The sequence below is a fragment of the Herpailurus yagouaroundi genome, unplaced genomic scaffold (assembly GCF_014898765.1).
Source record: "Herpailurus yagouaroundi ecotype Mexico unplaced genomic scaffold, PumYag 410, whole genome shotgun sequence".
NCBI lineage: Eukaryota > Metazoa > Chordata > Mammalia > Carnivora > Felidae > Herpailurus > Herpailurus yagouaroundi.
Window position 1 is genome coordinate 2,035,004 of NW_024412627.1, and position 20,788 is coordinate 2,055,791.

Sequence of the window (20,788 nt, forward strand, 5' to 3'; positions counted from 1 at the left end):
CCACTTCAACGTTCTTTGTGCCCGTTGTGCCTGGGCAGGCTCTTAAGGGTGGTAAGATGGCCACCAGCTGCCCATAGCCCAGCAACACTGGCAGAAAGCAAGCCTGACCACCCACTAGCTCTGTGACCTCGGGCAGGTTACTTAACCTCTCTGGGCCTCATTCTTCGATCTGCAAACAGGGAGAAGAAGAACCCCCCCATCTGAGGGTTGCTCTCAGGATCAAAGAGCTGGAGAGATAGGCCACTTAGAGGGTCACCTGGCCGAGAACAAGTGCTCGGCAGGGCCATCAGGCACTGTTCCACCGAGGCCAGCAAAGCCTTGGAGCTGCTGTCGCTCCCGGCTTGAGTCGGGGTGGTTCTGTGAAGCAGACACTGGTGCTGTCCCCGGAGGCAGAGGCAGTGGGTGCCAGGCAGCAAATTCCAGGAAATCCCTCTGGATAGTGCTACCCCCTTCTCCCATTTCACAGGTGGGAAAACCAAGGTTGAGAACGTGGAAGTTACTTGCCTGGAGTAACGGGACAGCAAAGCCACGATTCACACCCAGGCTCCAGGGCTCGTGCTCTGGATGGCTGTGCCGGGCTGCTCCTCCCCCTTCCCCCCTCCCCCCACCCCGGCTGGCTGGTCACGGAGGCGGCCTTGCAGGCACCTGGGGGTGGGCCCTGACAAGCCTGGTGGTGACTCAGGTAGTGTTACAGCACAGGAGCCCTGGGTTGGGGGGTCAGGACAGTAGGAGGAGCTCGCAGCAAGCATCCTGGGAATGTGCCCTGGGCCATGGGCCGGGCCAGCAGGGGAGGCTGGGCCGTGGGGCCCAGGCCTGGGGCTGCAGGTCAGGGGCATGCTCCAGTCCAGTCCAGCCCAGCCCCAGATGGGGTTCTGGGTAAGGCAGCAGGTCATCTGTTGTCTTTTTAATTTTTTTTTTTTTCAACGTTTATTTATTTTTGGGACAGAGAGAGACAGAGCATGAACGGGGGAGGGGCAGAGAGAGAGGGAGACACAGAATCGGAAACAGGCTCCAGGCTCTGAGCCATCAGCCCAGAGCCCGACGCGGGGCTCGAACTCACGGACCACGAGATCGTGACCTGGCTGAAGTCGGACGCTTAACCGACTGCGCCACCCAGGCGCCCCATCATCTGTTGTCTTTTTGACCTCACCAGAAACCTGTGTGCTGAGCACCTGCTATGTGCCGGCCCCTGATCCAGGCCTGGTGATCCAGTGAGCAACACACTTTTCCTGCTCTCTTGGTGTTGATATTTCGGCGGGCAGGGCTAGATAACAAACACGAAGATGGGTGGTAACAGCTACCACCAAGACAGCAACTGCACCAAGGCTGGCAGCGTGGTCAGAGGAGGCCTCTCCAAGGAGGGGGGACACGAGCTGAGACCTGGATGAGGTCAAGGACTAGCCCTTTGCAGAAGGGAAAGCCTGTGCAAAGGCCCTGAGGTAGGAAAGAGCTGCTCAGTTGGCTCAAGAATAAGAAAGAAGGCTGGAGGCCAGAGCGTGGCGGGTGAGGGGTCACAGAGGTGAGCAGGGACTGGGGGAGGGACTTGGCACTGACCTGCTTTATATTGGAACAAGGTCCCTGTGGCTGCCACATGGAGTGTGGCTTGTCGGGAGCCAGGGTGGATGTGGGACTAGAGGATGGGGAAGGTGGTGGCTCGTCTCTGAGTCTTACCAGTGGCCGGATTCCTGACAGCAACCGAGGAGTCTGTTGTAAGCATATAAGACTAGTTGTGCCATTTATCCTGAACAACCAAGGGCAAGGAGCTGGGCGGTGGGGAGCCTGCCGTGAGAGGACGGCAGAGCCGAGACTCGGCAGTGATGGGGGACTCCCTGGCTTGTCACTTGGCTGGTGCAGGTCCTGAGATCTAGCAAGGGAGCAAGGGAGACCTAAGTAAGCCAGGCCGCTGGATCTGGACAGGTAGTATTCAGTGCTAAGGCCACTGCAGGAAGGCTGGGTCTGATCTGCGTCCTGCCTCAGCAGGGAGTGACCCCGAACCACAACCAGACAGAGGCTGCGGGTGGTGGAGTTGTCTGCGTCCTACCCACACGAAGAGCCAGAATCCAGTGGGCGGAGTTAGGACCAAACTGGCTCCTGGGACTTCTTGGCAAAAGCCAGAGCCTAGAAAGATGCTTGCACTGGGGGGACCCGAGGAAGGTAGACGTGGAAAGGGAATCACTGCAGAAGTGATATGTTGACAAGGGCATGCCAAGGTCACAGCCGCCGATAGGGTTGGAGAGGCCATATTTGTAAATAGGTCTTTCGAGATGTAGTCGACAGGGGTGAAGAGTCAGATGTAACATGTAAGATGTCAGCCAAACGTGGTGAGTTTTGGATCTATCTGCTTTGGTTGGATGAAGGACCAAGAAGCTGGGAAGGGGGGGGGGGCCAGGGGACGAGATAAGGGCCCCGTCAGCTCTTGGAGGGCCAACAGCACGTGGAGGGTGCAGATGGTAAATCCCGCGTGATGCTGTTTCTCCGACACCCAAACTGGCTCCGTTAACTGCAGCTTCAGGAGACAAAAGTCTGGTCTGTCCTGCTGAGCTCACTGGGACTCCCCTCCCTCATGCGTGTGCTGCGATCACTAGATGTCCCGCGTCTGGGTAATAAAGCGAAAAGCCGGCATTTACGAAGCACTGAACCGAAAGCGGCATGTTTTACAACACGCATGTCATCTTGTGTGTAATCATCTAAACCACCCCGGGCGGCGGATGCTGTTAGCAACACCATTTCACAGAGGAGACCAAGGCACAGAGAGGTTGAGGAGTCTGTCCAAAGTCACACAGCCAGCGAGCGGCGAAACCAGTGCTTGAAAACCTGGCTTCAGAGTCTGTTTTCTTAGCCACGCCACCGCATGGCCCCTCGCGTGCCCACTAAAATGTGACTCGCTTACGATGTACCCACGTCGGGCCGGTCCGAACCGAAAACAAGCCTGAAATCACAGAACTGAGTCACAGGAGATACTTTTTTTTTCTAATTCTCATTGATGTCAGCATATAACTGTTAATATTCTCCAAGCTGAACAAAATTTTAGTGCATCAACTAAAACAATTTTGAATAGCGTCTTAGTTTCCTACGGTTGCCGCTATAACAAAATACCACAGTCTGATCGAGTCGAAGAGCAGAAATGTATCGCGTCACAGCTCTGGAAGCCAGAAGTCCAAGACTAAGGTGTCAGCAGGGCCGTGTTCCTTCTGAAGGCTCTAGGGCAGAATCTGTGCCGGGCCTCCTTCTGGTTCCCTGTAGTGCCTTGACTCGGGGCAATGGAACTCCAACCTTCACGTGGTGCTCTCCTGCGTGGGCATCTGTCTACGTGTCCAGATTTCCCCCTTTTTTTTTTTTTCAACGTTTATTTATTTTTGGGACAGAGAGAGACAGAGCATGAACGGGCGAGGGGCAGAGAGAGAGGGAGACACAGAATCGGAAACAGGCTCCAGGCTCTGAGCCATCAGCCCAGAGCCCGACGCGGGGCTCGAACTCCCGGACCGCGAGATCGTGACCTGGCTGAAGTCGGACGCTTAACCGACTGCGCCACCCAGGCGCCCCCAGATTTCCCCTTTTTATAAGGATATCAGTCATATTGGATGAAGGTCCACCCTTGCGACCTCATATTAACCCAATTATCTGCAAATAACCCCATTTCCAAGGAAGGTCACATTGACAGGGCCTGGGGGTTAGGACCCCAGCATCCTTTATGGGGACTCAGTTCAACCCATAACACAGACCTTCATGGACAACATTTTGAGAAGCAGAGCTTAATTAATTAATCAGTCTATCATCGGCCATTCTCTAGAAAGTTCTGGCATATTTTAACAAACTACATATAACCTGGGGCGTTAGACAAACACATACCTGAGGAAGTGAGGGTGAAGAGAAAACCAGAGTAGAGAAAACACGACAAAGCCAGGGGGTGAACAAATGGGTACGTGAGGGCGGTACAGTTGTGTCTGTGAGCTTCCGTGGCAAAGAATCGTGGATGCGTATAAAAAATGTGTGTCACCGGGACATCTGATCAAAGTCAGATCACCCGCTGTCTCTGGCATTTGGTTCTTAGAGTGACTTGTCCCGTTGACTCCCCGAAAGAGGACCCTGTCTGAGGTAATGGAATCTTCATTTTGAACACATTTGGAGCTCAGCCTGTCAAATACGTTTGGCCCCTACATAAGCCACATTTGAAGAAAGGAAAGTTGGAAACCGTGGCGTTGTCCCCACCCTCGCGCTGGGATTACGGTGGAGCCACTTTTCACACGGGGATTATGTTCTGAAGGTCAGAAGTGCAGGTGGCCAAAGAAACCCTTGGAAATCTGTCAGACTGATGCCGAAGGGCAGCGTGTATGTGTATATATGTAGACAACCCCAGAGCATCGTCTCTCCTCCAGGGTGGGAACAATCCCAGCTCCTTGGCTGAGCCCCAGATGAACCAGTTGGCTCTGTCTAGGGTCTGGGTTGCATTGGAACTGTGTTTTTATTTTTTATTGATTTATTTATTAAAAAAATTTTTTTTTATGCTTGTTTATTTTTGAGAGAGAGAGAGATGGAGCGTGAATGGGGGAGGGGCAGAGAGAGAGGGAGACACAGAATCCAAAGCAGGCTCTGGACTCTGAGCGGTCAGCACAGAGCCCGATGCAGGGCTCGAACCCACAAACTGTGAGATCGTGACCTGAGCCCAGGTCGGATGCTTAATCAACTGAGTCACCCAGGCACCCTGAAAATGTGTGTTTTTAGACTCTGGCATTGTGCTCAGGGTGCTGGGTGTTCACATCCCCAGAGGCACAAGGAACCTGAGACTTCCTGACGAGACAGTGACATCAAACCATCTCACCCCTTCCAGGCACAATCTGGCCTGCTTATATGCTTTGTATTTGTGGGGCGGGCTTTTGAGGGTCACGCACAAATCAGCCTCTTTATATCTCCATGGTGAATGGAACCTTTGATCACCGCATTGTCGCTTTTTCAATCTAGTGATGCTCTTTGCCCTAAAGCCCACCAACTTTCTTTCGGTCACTGTTTACATGGTGTATCGTCTTTCCTCCTTTGCTTTGAAACTCTCTCCTTCGTTACGTTGAAGTTTGTCTCTCATAAGCAGCATGTAATTGGGTTTTATTTTTATCCTCTAACAATCTACGTGTTTTAATGGGTACATTTAGTCCATTTACATTTAATGTAATTGCTGATATACTTGAGTTTAAATCTACTATCGTATTGTTTGCTTTTTATTGGCTCTGCCTGTTTTATGTTCCTCTCTCTCTCCTTTCTTGCCCTCTTTTGAGCTGATTACTTTCTGTTATTCCTCCTTTTTCTATTAGCTTGTTAGTTATACATTCTTTTATTATCCTTCCCGTCATCACCTGAGATTGCGACACGCATTCTTGACTTACCTGAGTCTACTTTAAATTAGCAAGTTTACCACTTCTCACTCAGTGAAAGGACCTTACAACTCTGTAACTCCATTTATTCCCCTCCCAACTTAAATGCTATTATTGTCATGCTGTTTAATTCTCTCTAGATTTTAAACCTCACTAGGTGACGGCATCGTCATTATTATCACTATTATTCTTAATTTTACACAGTAGTGATCTGGACTGCCCATGTTGTTAACCTTTCTGTGCCCTTCCATCCTGGCTTTTGCCAGGTCACCCTGACTCTCAGGCTGTGACCCCAAGTCTGTCACCAGCTCCGCTCAGCCTCCCAGCTAGCAGCGGCTCACTCAAGAGTCAACAGCTCCTTGTAGGTTCACCTCTCTGGGTTTCCTTCTCCTGCCTTCTTTTGGCCCTGTTCATTCTCCTGTAGTCCCTCACAGCCCTGTTCATTCTCCATGCCTTCCAACAAGTGTCTTTTTTTTCAATCAGGTTTGTATAAGACTTGGGCCAGCTTTTCTAGCTGTGCTCTAAGGAAGAGTTGGGTCCGGATTAACGTTACCAGAAGTACAACCTGTTGCCTGTACTCTTTGTAGAGTTATTTACCCCCTTGCCCCTTTTCTTTTGGCCAAGGTCATAAAATTGAATTTGTGTCAATTAAATGTGCGTATGATGCATGAGAGCTTATTCCCCTCTGTCACTGTAACTGTGCTGGTTCTAATGAAGGGACCTCATGTCCTGTGTTACTCCCATCTCTACCCAGGAGACTTCCAGAGACCTGTTGCCCTACTGAGGGTGAAAGAACATTAGTCTTTAATGCACAAAGTTTACTGTCAAAGTTGTCAGAATGCTCTAGGGAAGTGATATATCTGAACCACTTTTCTCAGACAAGCTGCCAACCGTAGAAATAAAGTAACACCCTCAGTGTGATTGAATTAGAGGACGCTGACAGCCCTGTACTTAGCATTTCTGTCAGGTACCAGCAGCAGAAAGACCACTCTGCCGAAGTCCAGAGTCTTATAGTTAGTAGTTAGTCCGTGTTCATTATTAATAGCAAGTGACAGAAACCCAAACTGGCTAAAGCAACAAAGGAAAATGTATTGCTCACAGACCCGGAGAGTCCAGGACTATAGATTTGGCGTCAGGCATGGTGGGATCTAGGTGCCCGGATGATATCACCAGGAAGCTGTTTCTTCATCACTTAGCTCCTCTCTCCTCCAGTCCAGCAGGGTCTCAAACTTGGAATGTGCATCAGAATTCTTTGCCAAGCAAACGAAAACACGGATTGTTGGACCCAGCCCCAGTTTCTACTTCGGTGCATCTTGGAGCCTAAGTATTTTGATCCTGTAACAAATTCCGATGATGCTGAGGTTACCGATCCAGGGATCACACTTTGAGAACCACATCTCTAGTCTCAGTCATGGCCCACGGATGGCCCCCAGGGCCTCTAGGCTCTCTTTTTTGCTGGCCCAGCAGCCCTAGAGAAAGGAACTCCTCCTTTGCTAATAATTCAGCAGAGCCCAGGAACCAGCTCTCCCCTGAACGGATCTCCAATCTCCGTGGTCACAGGGAAAGGCTGGGCGAGGAGCAGGGTCAGATCCGTCCGAACTCTGTAGCCTGAGAAGAGAGGGGAAGGGCTGGTTCCCCCGAAGAAAACATGGGCGCTGTGATGGCGTTCCCCTTACAGGAAAGACAAAAGCAAACTGCTCTTCATTTCATGTGCAAATTAAGCACCCGGGACATTTTGCTAAAGATGCTCCAGAGGCAGGGCGTGGAGCAAAGGGCTGTTAGGACCCCGGAGGAAGGAGAGGAGTCACGGAGTCAGGGTGGCGCGGGGAGCCCTCATTGCCTTCCTCGGAAACCACGTGCATTCCCGGGGCAGTAACATGATGAGCGTTCGAGTCACAGACAGCACCTGCCCACGGAGAGGCCCGGAGACACTCTCGAGACAGAAGAACACAGGCCTTGACAATCCATGTGTATCAGCTATTTATAGCCGCCCAACAAACTACCCCAAAATGCGGTGGCTGAAACAACAGCCCTTTTTTGCTCAGACGGGCTGGGCGGCTCCAGAGGGAGCTGGTGGCTGCCTGGGCTGGATGGTCTCGGACAGCCAGTCCCTGGCGTGACAGAGCATGGGTGGGGGAGGGGCAGAGAGAGAGAGAGAGAGAGAGAGAGAGAGACACACACAGAATCCGAAGCAGGTTCCAGGCTCTGAGCTGCCAGCACCGAGCCCCGACGCGGGGCTCGAACTCACGGACCGTGAGATCATGACCTGAGCTGAAGTCGGACCCTTGACCGACTGAGCCACCCGGGCGCCCCCGTGTAAGTGCTTTTTGCAGACTCTGTTTGGTCTTGACTGTCCAGTGGTCTGTTGGCCAAAGAAAGGCACCAAGCTGAGCCCAGCTGGAGAAATAGACTCCACCCCTCGGTGAGTGATGTTGCATCGGGGGGCCAGGGAGGGGAGGAGGTAGTGGACACTGGTCACAGCCTCTTAGGCCACGGGAAGCGTGTGGCTTGGTGAGGCTGTGCTGTCGTCAGCTGCATGGAGGGTTGAGTACTCAGGTGTAGACCATTGTGCCGGGTGTAGCCCCCCTTCCCACCTGCCAGTTGAATTTGAGAGGCGAGTGTGGGCATCTCAGGATGTTATTTTGTTTTATTTTTTTGAATGCTTATTTGCTATTTTTGAGAGAGAGAAAGAGAGAGCACAGGGGAAGGACAGAGAGAGAGGGAGACAGAGGATCCAAAGCGGGCTATGCATTGACAGCAGAGACTGATGTGGGGCTCAAACTCACAAACTGTGAGATCATGACCTGAGCCAAAGTCCAGCGCTTAGCCAACTAAGCCACCCGGTCTCAGGAGTTTAGGGATGAGTGTGGGCATCTCAGGACAAAACAGGGCTAAGTCAGCTGGTTACCCTGGACCTTTTGCCACGCAAGTAAGTGCACAGTCTCCAAGCTGATGGTCATGTGACCATAGGGAGTAGGGGTGCCCCGTAGAACCCAGAGGGCTTATAACCCATCTAAAGGGGGCCCCACTACCCAACTCCAGCATATCATCCCCACATGGGAAAGCCGTCTGGTCATAGGTTCCCAGATCATAGGATTTTTGTTTTAAATGTTTATTTATTTAGAGAGAGAGAGATAGAGAGTGAGTGGGGGAGGGGCAGAGACCGAGGGAGACAGAGAACCCCAAGCAGGCTCTGCAGCTGTCAGTGTAGACCCTGATGTAGGTCTTGAACCCCCAAACCATGAGATCATGACCTGGGCCAAAACCAAGTCGGATGCTTAACTGACAGAACCACCCAGGCACCCTGTGTTCCTATGATTTTTCAAGAAACTCCAGGAATTCTAATTATCAGGTGGATTTCCTCTTTAAAAAAAAAAAGAAAAGAAAAAAAAAAAGCTTAGCATCTATTTCCAATAAAAAAAATAGTAAAAGTCACACAACACACATCTGCAGGTGGTTTTGGCCTGTGGGCTGCTGGCTTATGATCTTTACGATAGACCCTTGTTATTCTCAGATGTAGTATCTGCCCTTCCAGTGGATTCCCAGGTGACCTCAAAGGTCCCACACATGGCGGTAAGGGATAATTTTGCAAAGACTCTGACTTTGCGTTTTTTGGAGTCCCGGCTGGCAGTTGGGAGCAAGTTACCTGGCTCGTGAGTCCACCGGGAGCCCTGCATCCCCCTGTCTTCTTTTGTGACATGTGTTGTATTCATGGTAAATTTCCCATGTTGATATGCTCTTTGTTTCTCTGTAAGAGAGAAAAAAAGGCAAATTTCGGCGAAGGGAAGAGAAAGTGAAGTGACCAGAAGAGGGATGGTTTTCCACCAGAAAAGAGCAGTGTGGGATAAATTAAAATGTGCAATTTGGTTCCTGCTGGTGGCACAAATTTATTGTGTGAATAAATCTGCCATTCTCTAGGTGTGTGATGAAAATAAATCCACCCCCCTGTGGGGTTCAGGCTGGTGCGAAGCTGGCTCACCCAAGTGAGCGATGAGAGCGTCAAAACGAGTTAAAAGGTGGTCGCCTCGTGTGTCGTGAGGAAATGCACCGTAAACACAAGCTGGTCAGCAGAAATGGGGTTCAGGAGGACGCCGGCACCGTGTGCAGAGACGTCTCTCGGAAACCACGGGCGGGGAAAGCTCTGGGAGCGGAGCTGCAGGGTTGACCTTCACTCGGGAAGAGGGTGATTTCATTTTTCAAAGCGTCTTCTTAGCATAATAGGACTCAGAGGGCACAGGCAGCCGGAGATGATCCTGTTGCCAGGGGAGCATTCCCTCCCCAGTGAAATTCACTTGGGGCAGAAGCGTTTGTGTAGGCAGAACTGGACCCCACTGGAAGAACACGCCGTCCTCGATATCCTTTTCCAAGAAGAGGCGAGCACAGGGGTGCGGCGACGGAGGACAGAAAGTTAAACTCGGGTGCACCGTTCCTCCCCAGCCCCAGACCACTGAGGCACGAGAGGACGGGCCACCTGCGCACGTAAAGACAGTAACAAGGCAGGGGCACCACACAGCTCCTTGTAGACCGACTTTCTAAGCGCTCCGTGCAGGAAATGGAGAAGGAGCTTTTGTTCTACTGGTCTTGGTGCTGCCTGAGCCTTCCACCAACGTGGGGGTTCGCACCCCCACTGTTAGAGCCTGGGCACACTTGTCTCTTATTTATAGACCTTGGTCCCTTATTTATAGAATCCTCTAGAGCATCTGAAGGGGCCTTGAATTTTTTAGCTCTGCTGCACTGCAGCTGATGGAGGAAACGGCATTGCTTTGGTGCTATTCGCAAATACCGAGACCGACAAGCTCTGGGGTCGAAACGACTTTCCATACGTTCCTTTGACAAAAATCATCGTGCCAGTCACCCGGCTTGTAGCTTGAGGCCTGTTGGGCTGACATGGCCTCGGGGCTGCATGAGAACCCAACCCCCAAGCCCAGCCCACCTCAGGGCCTTGGCACCTGCTGTTCCCTGGCCAGGAGCAACCCCCCCCCCCCTCCGCCATAGGGGTACTCACAGGGCTCACTGCCCTTAGGTCTCCGCTCAGATGTGGCCTTCCCTCACCAAGTGCCTCAAATAGTGTCCACTCCCTCTATCCTCTCCAGCCTTTACCCTGCCACTTGTCCCCCACCTGCCGGTAGGTCCGCGGTGCACCTGCGTGATCCGTGTCTGCCCCTGCCCCACGACTGTGGGCTCTGAGGCAGGGCTGTGCTGTTCTACCAGAGCAGCGTGTCATTCCACAGCCTAGTGAAGGTCGAGAGCCTGCGTCATTCATGCGTTTGCCTTGCGGGAACCCATTTCCGCTTCAGCCACCCTTGGGGCGACCGTGTGGATTTTTCAGTTCTAGCTTCGGTGTAGCTCAAGACCGAGTCCCCTCCCCCCAGCTGCTTCCAGGACCTGAGCCCCGCGAGGCCCCCTGCGTCCCCCCAAGGGGGCATCTCCACACCCCCATCAAGGATCCCCACCCCCATCAGCATCTTAAGCCCTAGCTGCTACCAGCCCTTACGTTCTTTCTGCTCTGTGTTTGGGTCGCTGGGAAGAAGGGCAACCAGGGGAGACCATAAAGCAGCCTCGACTGGGGTGAGCAGAATCCCGGGTCACTTATCCAGCAGCCCCTTACCTTCCTGTCCTGAGGAGCGGCATCGGGGCAATGATGAGGGGACAGTACACCAAAGTCAGAAAATGACCCACTTGCTGTTTATAGCCCAGACCCGCCATCTGCAGCCATGCGAGGTTCCTTTGGGTGCTCTTGACCCTCGTGGGAGAGCAGCTTGGACTTGTCATGGCCTTGGGGTAGGCCAGCCCCTTGGGTTCTGTTGGCCTTCATAAGGTTTCTTAAAAACCAGGCTATGTCATGAACAGGTAAAATTCAGGGGATTTCACATAGATTTCTGATTCTAGCTTTTCTTCGGGGGAAAAAAAGGCGACGCTAAGCGTGTAGACCTACGTGGGGGCGCCTGGGTGGCTCAGTCAGTCAAGTGTCCAACCTCAGCTCAGGTCATGATCTCACGGTCTGTGGGTTTGAGCCCCACGTCAGGCTCTGTGCTGACAGCTCAGAGCCAGGAGCCTGTTTTGGATTTGGTGTCTCCCTCTCTGACCCTCCCCCGCTCACTCTCTGTCTCTCTCTCTCTCTCTCAAAAATAAGTAAACATTAATTAAAAAATTTAAAAAAAGGAGTGTAGCCCTATATGGCAGGTGCTGGCTGGAGCTGGGCTGTGGCCCCCAGCCCAGGGCATTCAAATTCACAGCCACTCCCTGGGTGCCTGGTGGAAACTGATACTGTTCATGTTGGTTTAGCTTTTCCATAAAAACCCACGGCCTCCCATCAACCCAGTGCCCGGCCGTCCTGGAAGCCAGCCCAGCAGAGCTGCTGGGTTTCCGTGCCTCTCCTCCCGGTGCCATTCTGGATGTCGCTTCCAGAACTCTCCTTCAGACCCCACGTTCTGTAACACAACATAGCAGAAGGGTCACGTGCTCCAAGAGGAACCCCCAGTGCTCCACCCGGATGGCTTACCGAGGTCGTAAAGATGGATGGATGCTATTTTATGCATCCCAAGAGGTCGTACCTGTGAATTCCCACTTGGTTATCTTTGACATCACTTAATGATGCGGTCCAGTCGCTGCTGTTGAATTCACATCTGTCTCCAGCACGGTGCATTCGCGCAACCCGACGGCTCCACTCCGATGCCAGAATCACATCTTGGACCCAATCTGTCCGAACTGAGCCCCTGCTCTCTGCTCCCAAACCTGCTCCACCCAGAGCCTTCCCAGCTCAACTGTTCCTCTCCTGCAGCCACATCCCTGGGTCCTGTCTTTACTATGTCCGCGGGATCTGAGCAGCCTGTGTCCCGCCTCCACCACTGCCTGGTCTCCCTGCTGTCACCTCCACCTCCCCTCATTCAGTCTGTCCCCCACTCAGCGCCTAAGTCAGGTCAAGCACTCCCTTGCCCTAGAACCTGCAGTGGCTCCCCATTTCACTCAGAGCAAGGCCCTGAGTGACCTGGCCCTACCACCCCCACTTAGGCCTCCTGAACCCGTTTCCCCGGCTGCACCTTGGTGCTCCAGTAACAAAGCACACACAGGTCTCACCTCACTGGTGCCTGGAGCACAGCACCACCCTCCAGCCCCACTCTGTTCTGCTTTGCCTGTTTTTCCACAGCATTTTCTGACGTCTAACACTCTGTTTTGTTTCTTATTCCCCGGCTTGTTGTCTTACTATACAAGGGCGAGGTTCTTGATCTGTCTGGTCACTGCTGTGTCCCCAGTGCCAAGGACAGAGCCTGACACAGCGGCACTCAATAAATATTTGCCAAGGGGATGAAATTCAATAGGTAGAAGCATCTTTAAGCATTCCAATAGAAACATCTTGAGTTCTGTTTTTAAATGGAGATTTTGTTTGTTTGTTTAATATTGAAAGAGTCCACATGTAAGTGACTGGGAGGATGTCATGGGGACTCGGTTGTGTCCATTACCTGACCTTGGCAATCATGAGTTGGTGGCCAGTGTCATTTCGTCTACATCCCCAGCCACTGCCCAGATGATTAGGAAGCAAGTTCAGGCCATCATCTCATTCCATCTGCAGATAGTTGAGTATGTGTTTCTTTTTATGCTCCATAGTACTTGTTAGGTGGGTATCCCGGAATTTATTTCATCCGGCCAGTCTCACGGGGTGCTGTTAGCATATGTCTCTTTACACTGTGTGAAGCTGATTGTCCTTTCCTTGGAACTTCTGGAATCGACCCCAGCTCCGCAATACTTTTCTCTTCAACTAAGATGTACATTCTTTGCAATTCTTGTTACCCGTGGAAAAACAAGACAGAATAAAGCAAAACACTCCAAAATGCCCGTCTGTCTCCATGATAGCATATGTTCTCGCTTACAGGTACTTTGTGTGAGGGTTAATTTTTTTTTTTTTTTACAACTTTTACTTAGGTGCGATTTCACTCTTCAAGTTGCAAGGATGTACAAACGACACTCCATATATCCTCCAGCCCGACTCACTGGTTGTTAACATTTTGTCCCAGTTAATTGACTGATTGATCGGTTGATTTGATTTTTTTTTTTCTCTTAGTAAGCTCTAGGCCCGTCGTGGGGCTTGGATTCACGACTAGTGACTCAAGAGTTGCAGGCTCTTCCTACCGAGCCAGCCAGGCACCCCTTGTCCTCGTTGATTTATATTTGTACTTTCTGTGCACGTGTGTGTGTGTGTGCGTGTGTGTGTGTGTGTGCTTTTTAACCATCTGAGATTGCCCCCTTTACCCCTGAACGCCGCACCGTGTAGCTCCTAAGACTAGGGGCATTCATTCATTTTACATGACCACAGTTACACTTAGGGAATTCTGAATATTTAGCATTAATATAATACCGTTATCTAAACCGCAAACTGTACTGGGATTTCTCCCCTTGCTGCCATAATGTCCTTTATGGCAGTGTTTTCCCACCCGGGATCCAGTGCCAGGATCGCCACTGCCTTCTGTTGCCATGTCTGCCCAGTCTCCTTTAATTTGGAACAGCTCTCCAGGCTTTCTTTGTCTTTCGTGACCTTGACATTCTTGGAGAGTACAGGCCAGTTGTTTTATAGAGTGCTTCTCAATTTGGGTCTAATAGATTTTTGAGCTGCACTCCGAGAATGCAATAACATAATATATATATAAAGGAGCACCCCCTGTTTTCTGCCTGCAGGACCCGGGAGCCGACGAGAGAGACCCCTATCAGCAACCCGGAAACCCGTGCGCGAGGCTGAGGACCGAGAGGAAGATGCCTCGGCTGTGCTCAGGGCCATCCAGGTGGAGAACGAAGCCCTGCAGAGGGCGCTCCTCAGCAGAAAGGGGGAGGCCCCCAGCAGCCCGCTGCAGGTGCGTTCTGGGGCGCAGGGGAAGGACGACACAGGAGGCTACTCAGGGACCCCGTGGTGTCTGAGCAGCATTTGCAAAGAGCACGCGGTGAGGAGAGAGACGTTGTGGGCGTCCCTGACCTCAGACTAGCTGCTCGTCCGCTGCTGGATGCGCAGTCGCTCACTGACCTACCCAAGTGCCCATTTCGTCACCTTCCTTCCATTCTTTGTTTATTTCCGAAGGCCAAAGGTGAATGCCTGTTTGCCTCTGATCCTTGCCGACCTCCCGGCGAGCCCTGGAAGCCTCAGCCCAGGGTTGCAAACTGGTGGCTGAGGGAAAGAATAGAGTAGACAAGAGCCCCGGCTTCTCCGGAAAGACCTCATTCCCCAGAGCGTGAGCCCCTCGGGCCTCCGCCGCCCTCAGCACCTCCTGTTGTCCTGCCCCTGACCCACTGCACCTGTTCAGGAGACCTCCATGGCCCTGCAGGGGTTTGGGTCGGTGCCCACTGCCTTCAGCTTTGAGCAAGAAGCAGGAAGCTACATGGTGGGGCGGAGTAGGGACCCTTCGGGAGCTGGAGGCTGTGGACACGCCCCCGAGCACACATCCTTTCTCAGAAGCCGAGAAACCGCCTCACCGGCCGAAGCCCTTTATCGTAGCTTGTCCTACTCGTTGCCCCCAGTAGGCCAGAAACAGGCAGGCCTGGTCTCATCGCCCCATTTCCTAGATGTGACTGATGGCACCCAGAGAGCAAGGTGGCTCACTCAGGTCACGTCTTTGGAAGGCGCAGAGGTATGCCTGCCCACAGGCCTGGGGCCCCGTCCACACCACCAGTTTCTCCCCAGGCTCTGTTAGGGGCTGCCCTCTGGGGCGTTCATCGAGCAGCAGCACCCTATTGTCTGTCTTCCTCAAGCTCACTCCTTTGCCTCTGACAACTTTTTTTAAGGTTTATTTATTTACTTTGTGTGTGAGAGAGAGCACGAGCAGAGCAGGGGCAGAGAGGGAGAGAGAGAATCCCAAGCAGGCTCTGCACCGTCAGCACAGAGCCCAACGCGGGGCTCGATCTCATGACTGTGAGATCATGACCTGAGCTGAAATCAAGAGTCGGGCTTTCAACCGACTGAGCCACCCCGGGCCCCCATGCCCCTGACATTTGTGTCTCTAGGATCTTGAGACAGCCCCCGTGCCTCTGTGCCCTCATCTATTAGTGAGGAGTCAACAGCACCTGGCTTTGTTATGACCTCAGATCGTGTGATTACCTCATTCCAGGACACGGAGGGACCACCAGCAAAATCGTGGACCAGTCTACTGAAGGGGAAGGAAGAGAGCGCTGAGGTTGGTGAAGGCCTGAGCACAGCAAACCCCGGTGCCCACTGTGCCCCACGGCACCCGGTGGCCTCCACAGGGCTTTCCCCACGTGGTCCCAGCAGACACTCACTGTGTTCCCTGGGCAGCTGTCCTGCCCGTTTCACAGATGGGGAGACCCGGGCTGGCACAGCTTGCCCGAGGTTACGAGTGGAAGGCGGGATTCACCCAGGCCTGGGGACTCCAGCTCCTTGTTACGTTTTGGTTTCCCGACAAGACAACACAAAAACAGATCTTAGTATCCTGAATAAATAAATAACGTCTGTATCTACTAGGTCACTCAGACCTATCTCAGCCAAGACAGCCCCTGCAAATAGACACAAGGGGGACCCATGAATTATTAATGGGACACCCAGAAACGTCTTTGTTAGATTGTGCACAGGTCTGTGCCCTGTGCTTAGAATACAGAGTGGCTAAATCAGGTCAGATTAGCCCCTGGCCTCGTGGAACTTCCAGAAAACAATCAAGTAAAGCCATAAATAAACAAGGTGCTTTCAGAGAGAGAGGACAGTAAAAGATCATAGATGGTTGCTGCCTCCGAAAGCGTGGTCCAAGGGAGCCCCTGGGAAGGTGCCGTTTGAGCTGAGCCCCGTCTCTTAGGGAATGAGCCGACAACAGGGGACAGCAGTCCAGGTGGAAGCAACAGGAGACCCTCTGAAGTGGGAATGAGCCCAGCCTGACCCAGGAGTGGGAAGACAGAAGCCTGACTGGTGGGGGAAGAGGGAACACAAGGGGGACACAAGAGGGTAGGGGGTAGAGAGTGAGGCTGGGATGGGAGGAGAGAGCGCCCACGGGAGAGGGCGGTAGGCAGGGCAGGACGCCAGAGCACCATAGTGGTTTTCTTTATGCGTCCCTCCTGCTTGGTCTCTTATTTCCCAGTCATCCTGAGCCATTGCCAGCTGACATTTCTGACCAGTCTGCGGCCCTGCCCGCCGCACGGCCTGGGATTTCTGGATGACCTGACGCACCCCCAACCCACCGAGCTGCCGGCGACTAAACTCACTTGCAGATAGAGCAGAGCACGTGTCTAGTTTAGATGACAAATGTAAGAGAAGGAGGATTAAAAATGAAAGGGCCCTAAGGATGTTACTGGAATGCTCCATGGAGTCTGGTTACTTTGTAGCAAGCAGAGCAGGGGTATGGTTGAGATGGGGAAAGACTTTGAGAGAAAATGTTTGCCTTAGCTGATTGAAGAGATTGCTTCCTGGGACCTCCCGGACCGGAAGAAACTGACGTGTCTGTCTCTTTGCAAAGATCATGGCCCCGGGTGGAGGTGGGGCGGGGAGGGATCCTGGATCTAATCAGCCCAGTTTTCCCTGTTATGCTCATTCCTGTTCCCTCCTCCTGTCTAATAAGCTTCTCCGTCCTCAGCCACTTCCTACCCCTGAGGCGACTGGCAGGCCCAGCCCGCAGGAGCCGTGCAGGGCCACGGGGGGAACCACAGTCGTCCGTGAAGCCATTGACAGAATCGGCCTGCTGGGGAGCAGGTAGGTACCGAGCCTGCTTCCAAACACAGCCGAGAGCCCCACAGCAGGGCAGCCATGAGGATCTCGTTAGCTGAGGTTTTGCTTTGCTCCTCCTGTGTTCTTTCAGACCCCGTAAAACTGCCCCCTGGCACTCTAGCCTCCCTCCCCCTCCAGCCCGAAAGCCCGGAACAGACTCGATGTGTTCCCGGCAAACGTGTCTGCGCCTGTTGGATTCGGTCCAGCCCGGTGTAAGACTTCATCCTCCTCAGAGGCCTCCCCAGAAGTACGCCACGCAGCAGGGGGTGCTGGCCTGGGGGGTGGAGGGTGAGCGTGGCCCACAGCCCCGCTGCCCCGGCCGGTGTGTGGGGCTGCACGCGCCGTGGTCTGTGCAGAAGGCCCGTGCCTGTCTGAGGGGCAAGGGGGGCTGAAATCCAGCTGGCGTGCTGGGCACTAAGCTGGGGCCCCCGCCGGGGACCGCAGCAGCCCGGAGAGGGACGAGGGCTTTTTCTCCACTGCACGAAAGAGGAATTTCCGGGCCAAGCTGTGCACCCTCTGGGTCTGTGTCCACCGCAGAGGAGTTTCCTTCCCCTGATTTGCAGAAAAACTCTGAACAGGCCATTCCAGCCATCCCTCTAGGAGTCTACAGACCCCAGATCCTGGAAACCACGGCCGTGCATCACTGTGGCCATAAGTAAGCCCTCGCTGGTTCCCCTTGTGCCCACGGGCTGGTGCCAGAGGCGACCTCACACCCGATGCGGTCCTGTTTATAGGCAGCACACACACACCCCACTGGGAGCCGTATTTTCCACCCTCAAGATCCTTGGTGCTCCGGGGTCTTGCGGCTCTGCAGCCTTAAACCGCACACGCGTGGGGTGCATTTGCAAACCACACTCTGCTGAGTTGGGAACGCCCGCATCCTCAGAAGCAAGAGGTACAAAGTGAGTCTCTAGGCCGGGAGTAGCAAACGTGTGTTTAACAAAGGGCCACACAGCGAATGCCCTAGTGAGTAGGGCTTTTCACTTTTTGTTTGTTTGTTTGTCTTAACAACCCTTCAAAAGGTAAAAACCATGCTGAGCTCTCAGGCTGCGGACTGGATTCCGCCCGCCTGCTGTCCTTTGCCACCCCGCTGCTCCAGCCCCTGCCCAGCCGAGGGAGTCTGCGGGCTGCCTTGCCCCAATTTCCTCTTCTTTGATCACGAATTGTGTGGTTATGATAAAGGGGGGAAACAGCCTGTGTGCGCCTTTGAACCGCGTGCGGGGTGGGTACTCTCTCCTCAAACCACCGCTTCTTTTGAAATAGAAAAGCCAGTGCGGGGCCCTGACGGGCACGCTCTCTGTTGCATACCATCTGTTACCACCCGTTTGCTGAAACCAAATCACATTTCAGACAACAGCAAAGGCTTCTAAAAGTCCTCCAGGCCATCGAAAGCGACTCTGTCCGCCTCAGCAGGGCTGTTTCACCGACAGAGGAGCCAGTGCCGGATCCAGAGGTGAGATGCTCGGCTTCTGGGGGTTTCCAGATGCATCCAGCATCTCGCGCGAAAGGTCAGGGAGGAAGGGCCCCTCGGGGTAATTATCTCTCTGCAGGGCAGGCGGGGGGGATGGCTGCCACAGTGGTAAACTTCACCTCTCTCTGCCCGAGTCTCCATCCTCCTCCTGCCCAGCACCCAGATGTACATGTGATGGCACTAAATGCTGCAGCAGAGAGGAGCCTGTCCACACAAAAGGCAAAATATAAAATAGCATGTAAACCCACAGGAAAATGTCCAACATCGCTGGTAATCCAGAAATGCAGATTCAGGGGCGCCTGGGTAGCTCAGTGGGTTAAGCATCTGATTTCAGCTCAGGTCATGATCTCACGGTTCATGAGTTCGAGGCCTGCATCGGGCTCTGTGCTGACAGGTCAGAGCCTGGAGCCTGCTTCGGATTCTGTGTCTCCCTCTCTTTATGCCCCTCTCCTACTGGCGCGCGCGCTCTCTCTCTCTCAAAATAAAATAAACATAAAAAATTTAAAAAGAAATGCAGATTCGAGCAACCTTAATGTCCTATCTGATATCTGAGTTTGCAGATTATTTTTGATGATAGGCTCTGGACCTGCAGGGTTACAGCAGGCTTACCCAGCTGGCAGCAATAGAAACGGGTGGAAGGAACTCTCTTGAAAAGCACAAAGACCGGGTTTAAGAAGAGCCGTAGAAATACTTAATGTCCTCCCAGCCCAGCGATCCGGCTTCCCCACCCCCTCAGGAAATCACTCCACAGCGAGAAAAAGCTATAGGCGCGAAGATGTCTGTTGCAGAATGATTGGAAGTAGGGAAGAATGAGGGGAAAAAAAAAAAAAAAAAGAACCAGAAATAACATAGACGTCTCATGATAACGGAGTTAATCGGGAAGGTGTGATACATCGGCACAGAGCAGTAGTCTCAAAGGAGGGGAATTATCGTTACGGAGGTTACGCAGAGTGAAAATGTTAAGGATATAACCAGTTAACTGCAAAAGGTGATGTTTGTCCTCGTTGAGTCCAGCCTCTCTTGTGATTCTTCAGCACAGCGGTCACCCACCCTCCGCTTGGCCGATGAGGACTTAACTCAAAGCCCTCTGAGAGCCACATGTCAAACTCCTGTGACAGCAGAAACCCCCCCTCCGCCCCCTGCCCGGGCCCAGACCGGAGTCTGGCTCTAAGTCTGGCACCATGATCTAGACGGCATGTGACCTGAGGCCAGCTTCTTAAGCTCTCTGATCCTGCGTGGGGTGTCGCTGTCACACGGGGTAAATAGTCCACAGCCATGGGCTGCTGTGAGGACAAAACGTTTTGTGAGGGTGGGCACCTCAGTGCCTGGCACAAGGCGAGGAGGATCTGGCAAATACCAGTTGAAAGTCTGACGTCTAGAAAAATCTAGAGGAGTCAAAGCTTTGCCCCCCACCCCCACCCCTGCCGCCCACACGGAACAGTGGCTTTCTCAGCCATGAAGATCCTGAGTGTGATAAAGCTTCAGCCACATTAAAAAGAGCCTGGGTTGATCAAGTCTTTTTATAGGAAACAGAAAACCCAGGGCAAACGGACTTCTACAACGAAGCGAAGGAAATGAAAGACTGTTGTAACAAACGCCACAGCGGGGACCAGTTGGGGCTCAACCCAGCAGCTCGTGCTGTGTCTCCACAATGCCAGCCACTTCCTCGAGCTCCGTCCCCACCTCAGCACCCAGGCCCGGCTCTGCTGTCTCCCTGGGACCCCTCAAAAGCTAGAGTGGTTACCGCCCCTTGCCCTCTTCGCCTCGGGCCCTACAGTCAGGAGCGAAGAGCATTTCTTCCACGCACAGAACTGAGATTGGGTCACGTACCCATCACAGAGCTACCCCCCCCCACCCCCACCCCTCGGTGGCTCAGGGGACAGGCCACGCTGTTTCATTGGAGCAGTCGGGCTCCTCCTTGGGCTGAGAAGGGGTCCTTCCCCCTCTGGGACCATCGTCATGGCTGAGAAGAGACACGAGAGAGGAGGAGGGCAGGGAGTGCGGAGACCCGGAGCGGCCCAACCCGCATTTACCTTAGCCCCCCCCCCCCCAGGGATCCTAAATCGGGCGAGTCAGGAGCAGGGGGGCCATCGGCTCGAGACGCTGGCAGGTTGTGACGCGTCCTCAGTCAGTAGACCCTCCGGCTGCTTCATTTAGAAGCCCCGCTGCAGGACGTCGCACGTTTTAGATGGCACGGGCTGTGGGATCCGCCGGCCCCTCTGCGAGGCAGCTCGCCTCCCATCTGGACCTCCCCCTGCTGCCGGCAGC

The 20,788-nt window shown here is 53.3% G+C and overlaps 1 protein-coding gene across 1 annotated transcript in view; it reads left to right on the top strand.

Moving 5' to 3' along the window:
- The window catches only part of KATNIP (katanin interacting protein), a 200,623-nt gene that overhangs the window by 112,083 nt on the left and 67,752 nt on the right, over nucleotides 1-20,788 (top strand). Inside the window, exons 10-13 of the mRNA XM_040463627.1 lie at nucleotides 14,034-14,206; nucleotides 15,452-15,517; nucleotides 16,919-17,034; nucleotides 18,400-18,502. Coding sequence (XP_040319561.1) covers nucleotides 14,034-14,206; nucleotides 15,452-15,517; nucleotides 16,919-17,034; nucleotides 18,400-18,502 — 458 coding nt within the window. The remainder of the gene's footprint in view (nucleotides 1-14,033; nucleotides 14,207-15,451; nucleotides 15,518-16,918; nucleotides 17,035-18,399; nucleotides 18,503-20,788) is intronic.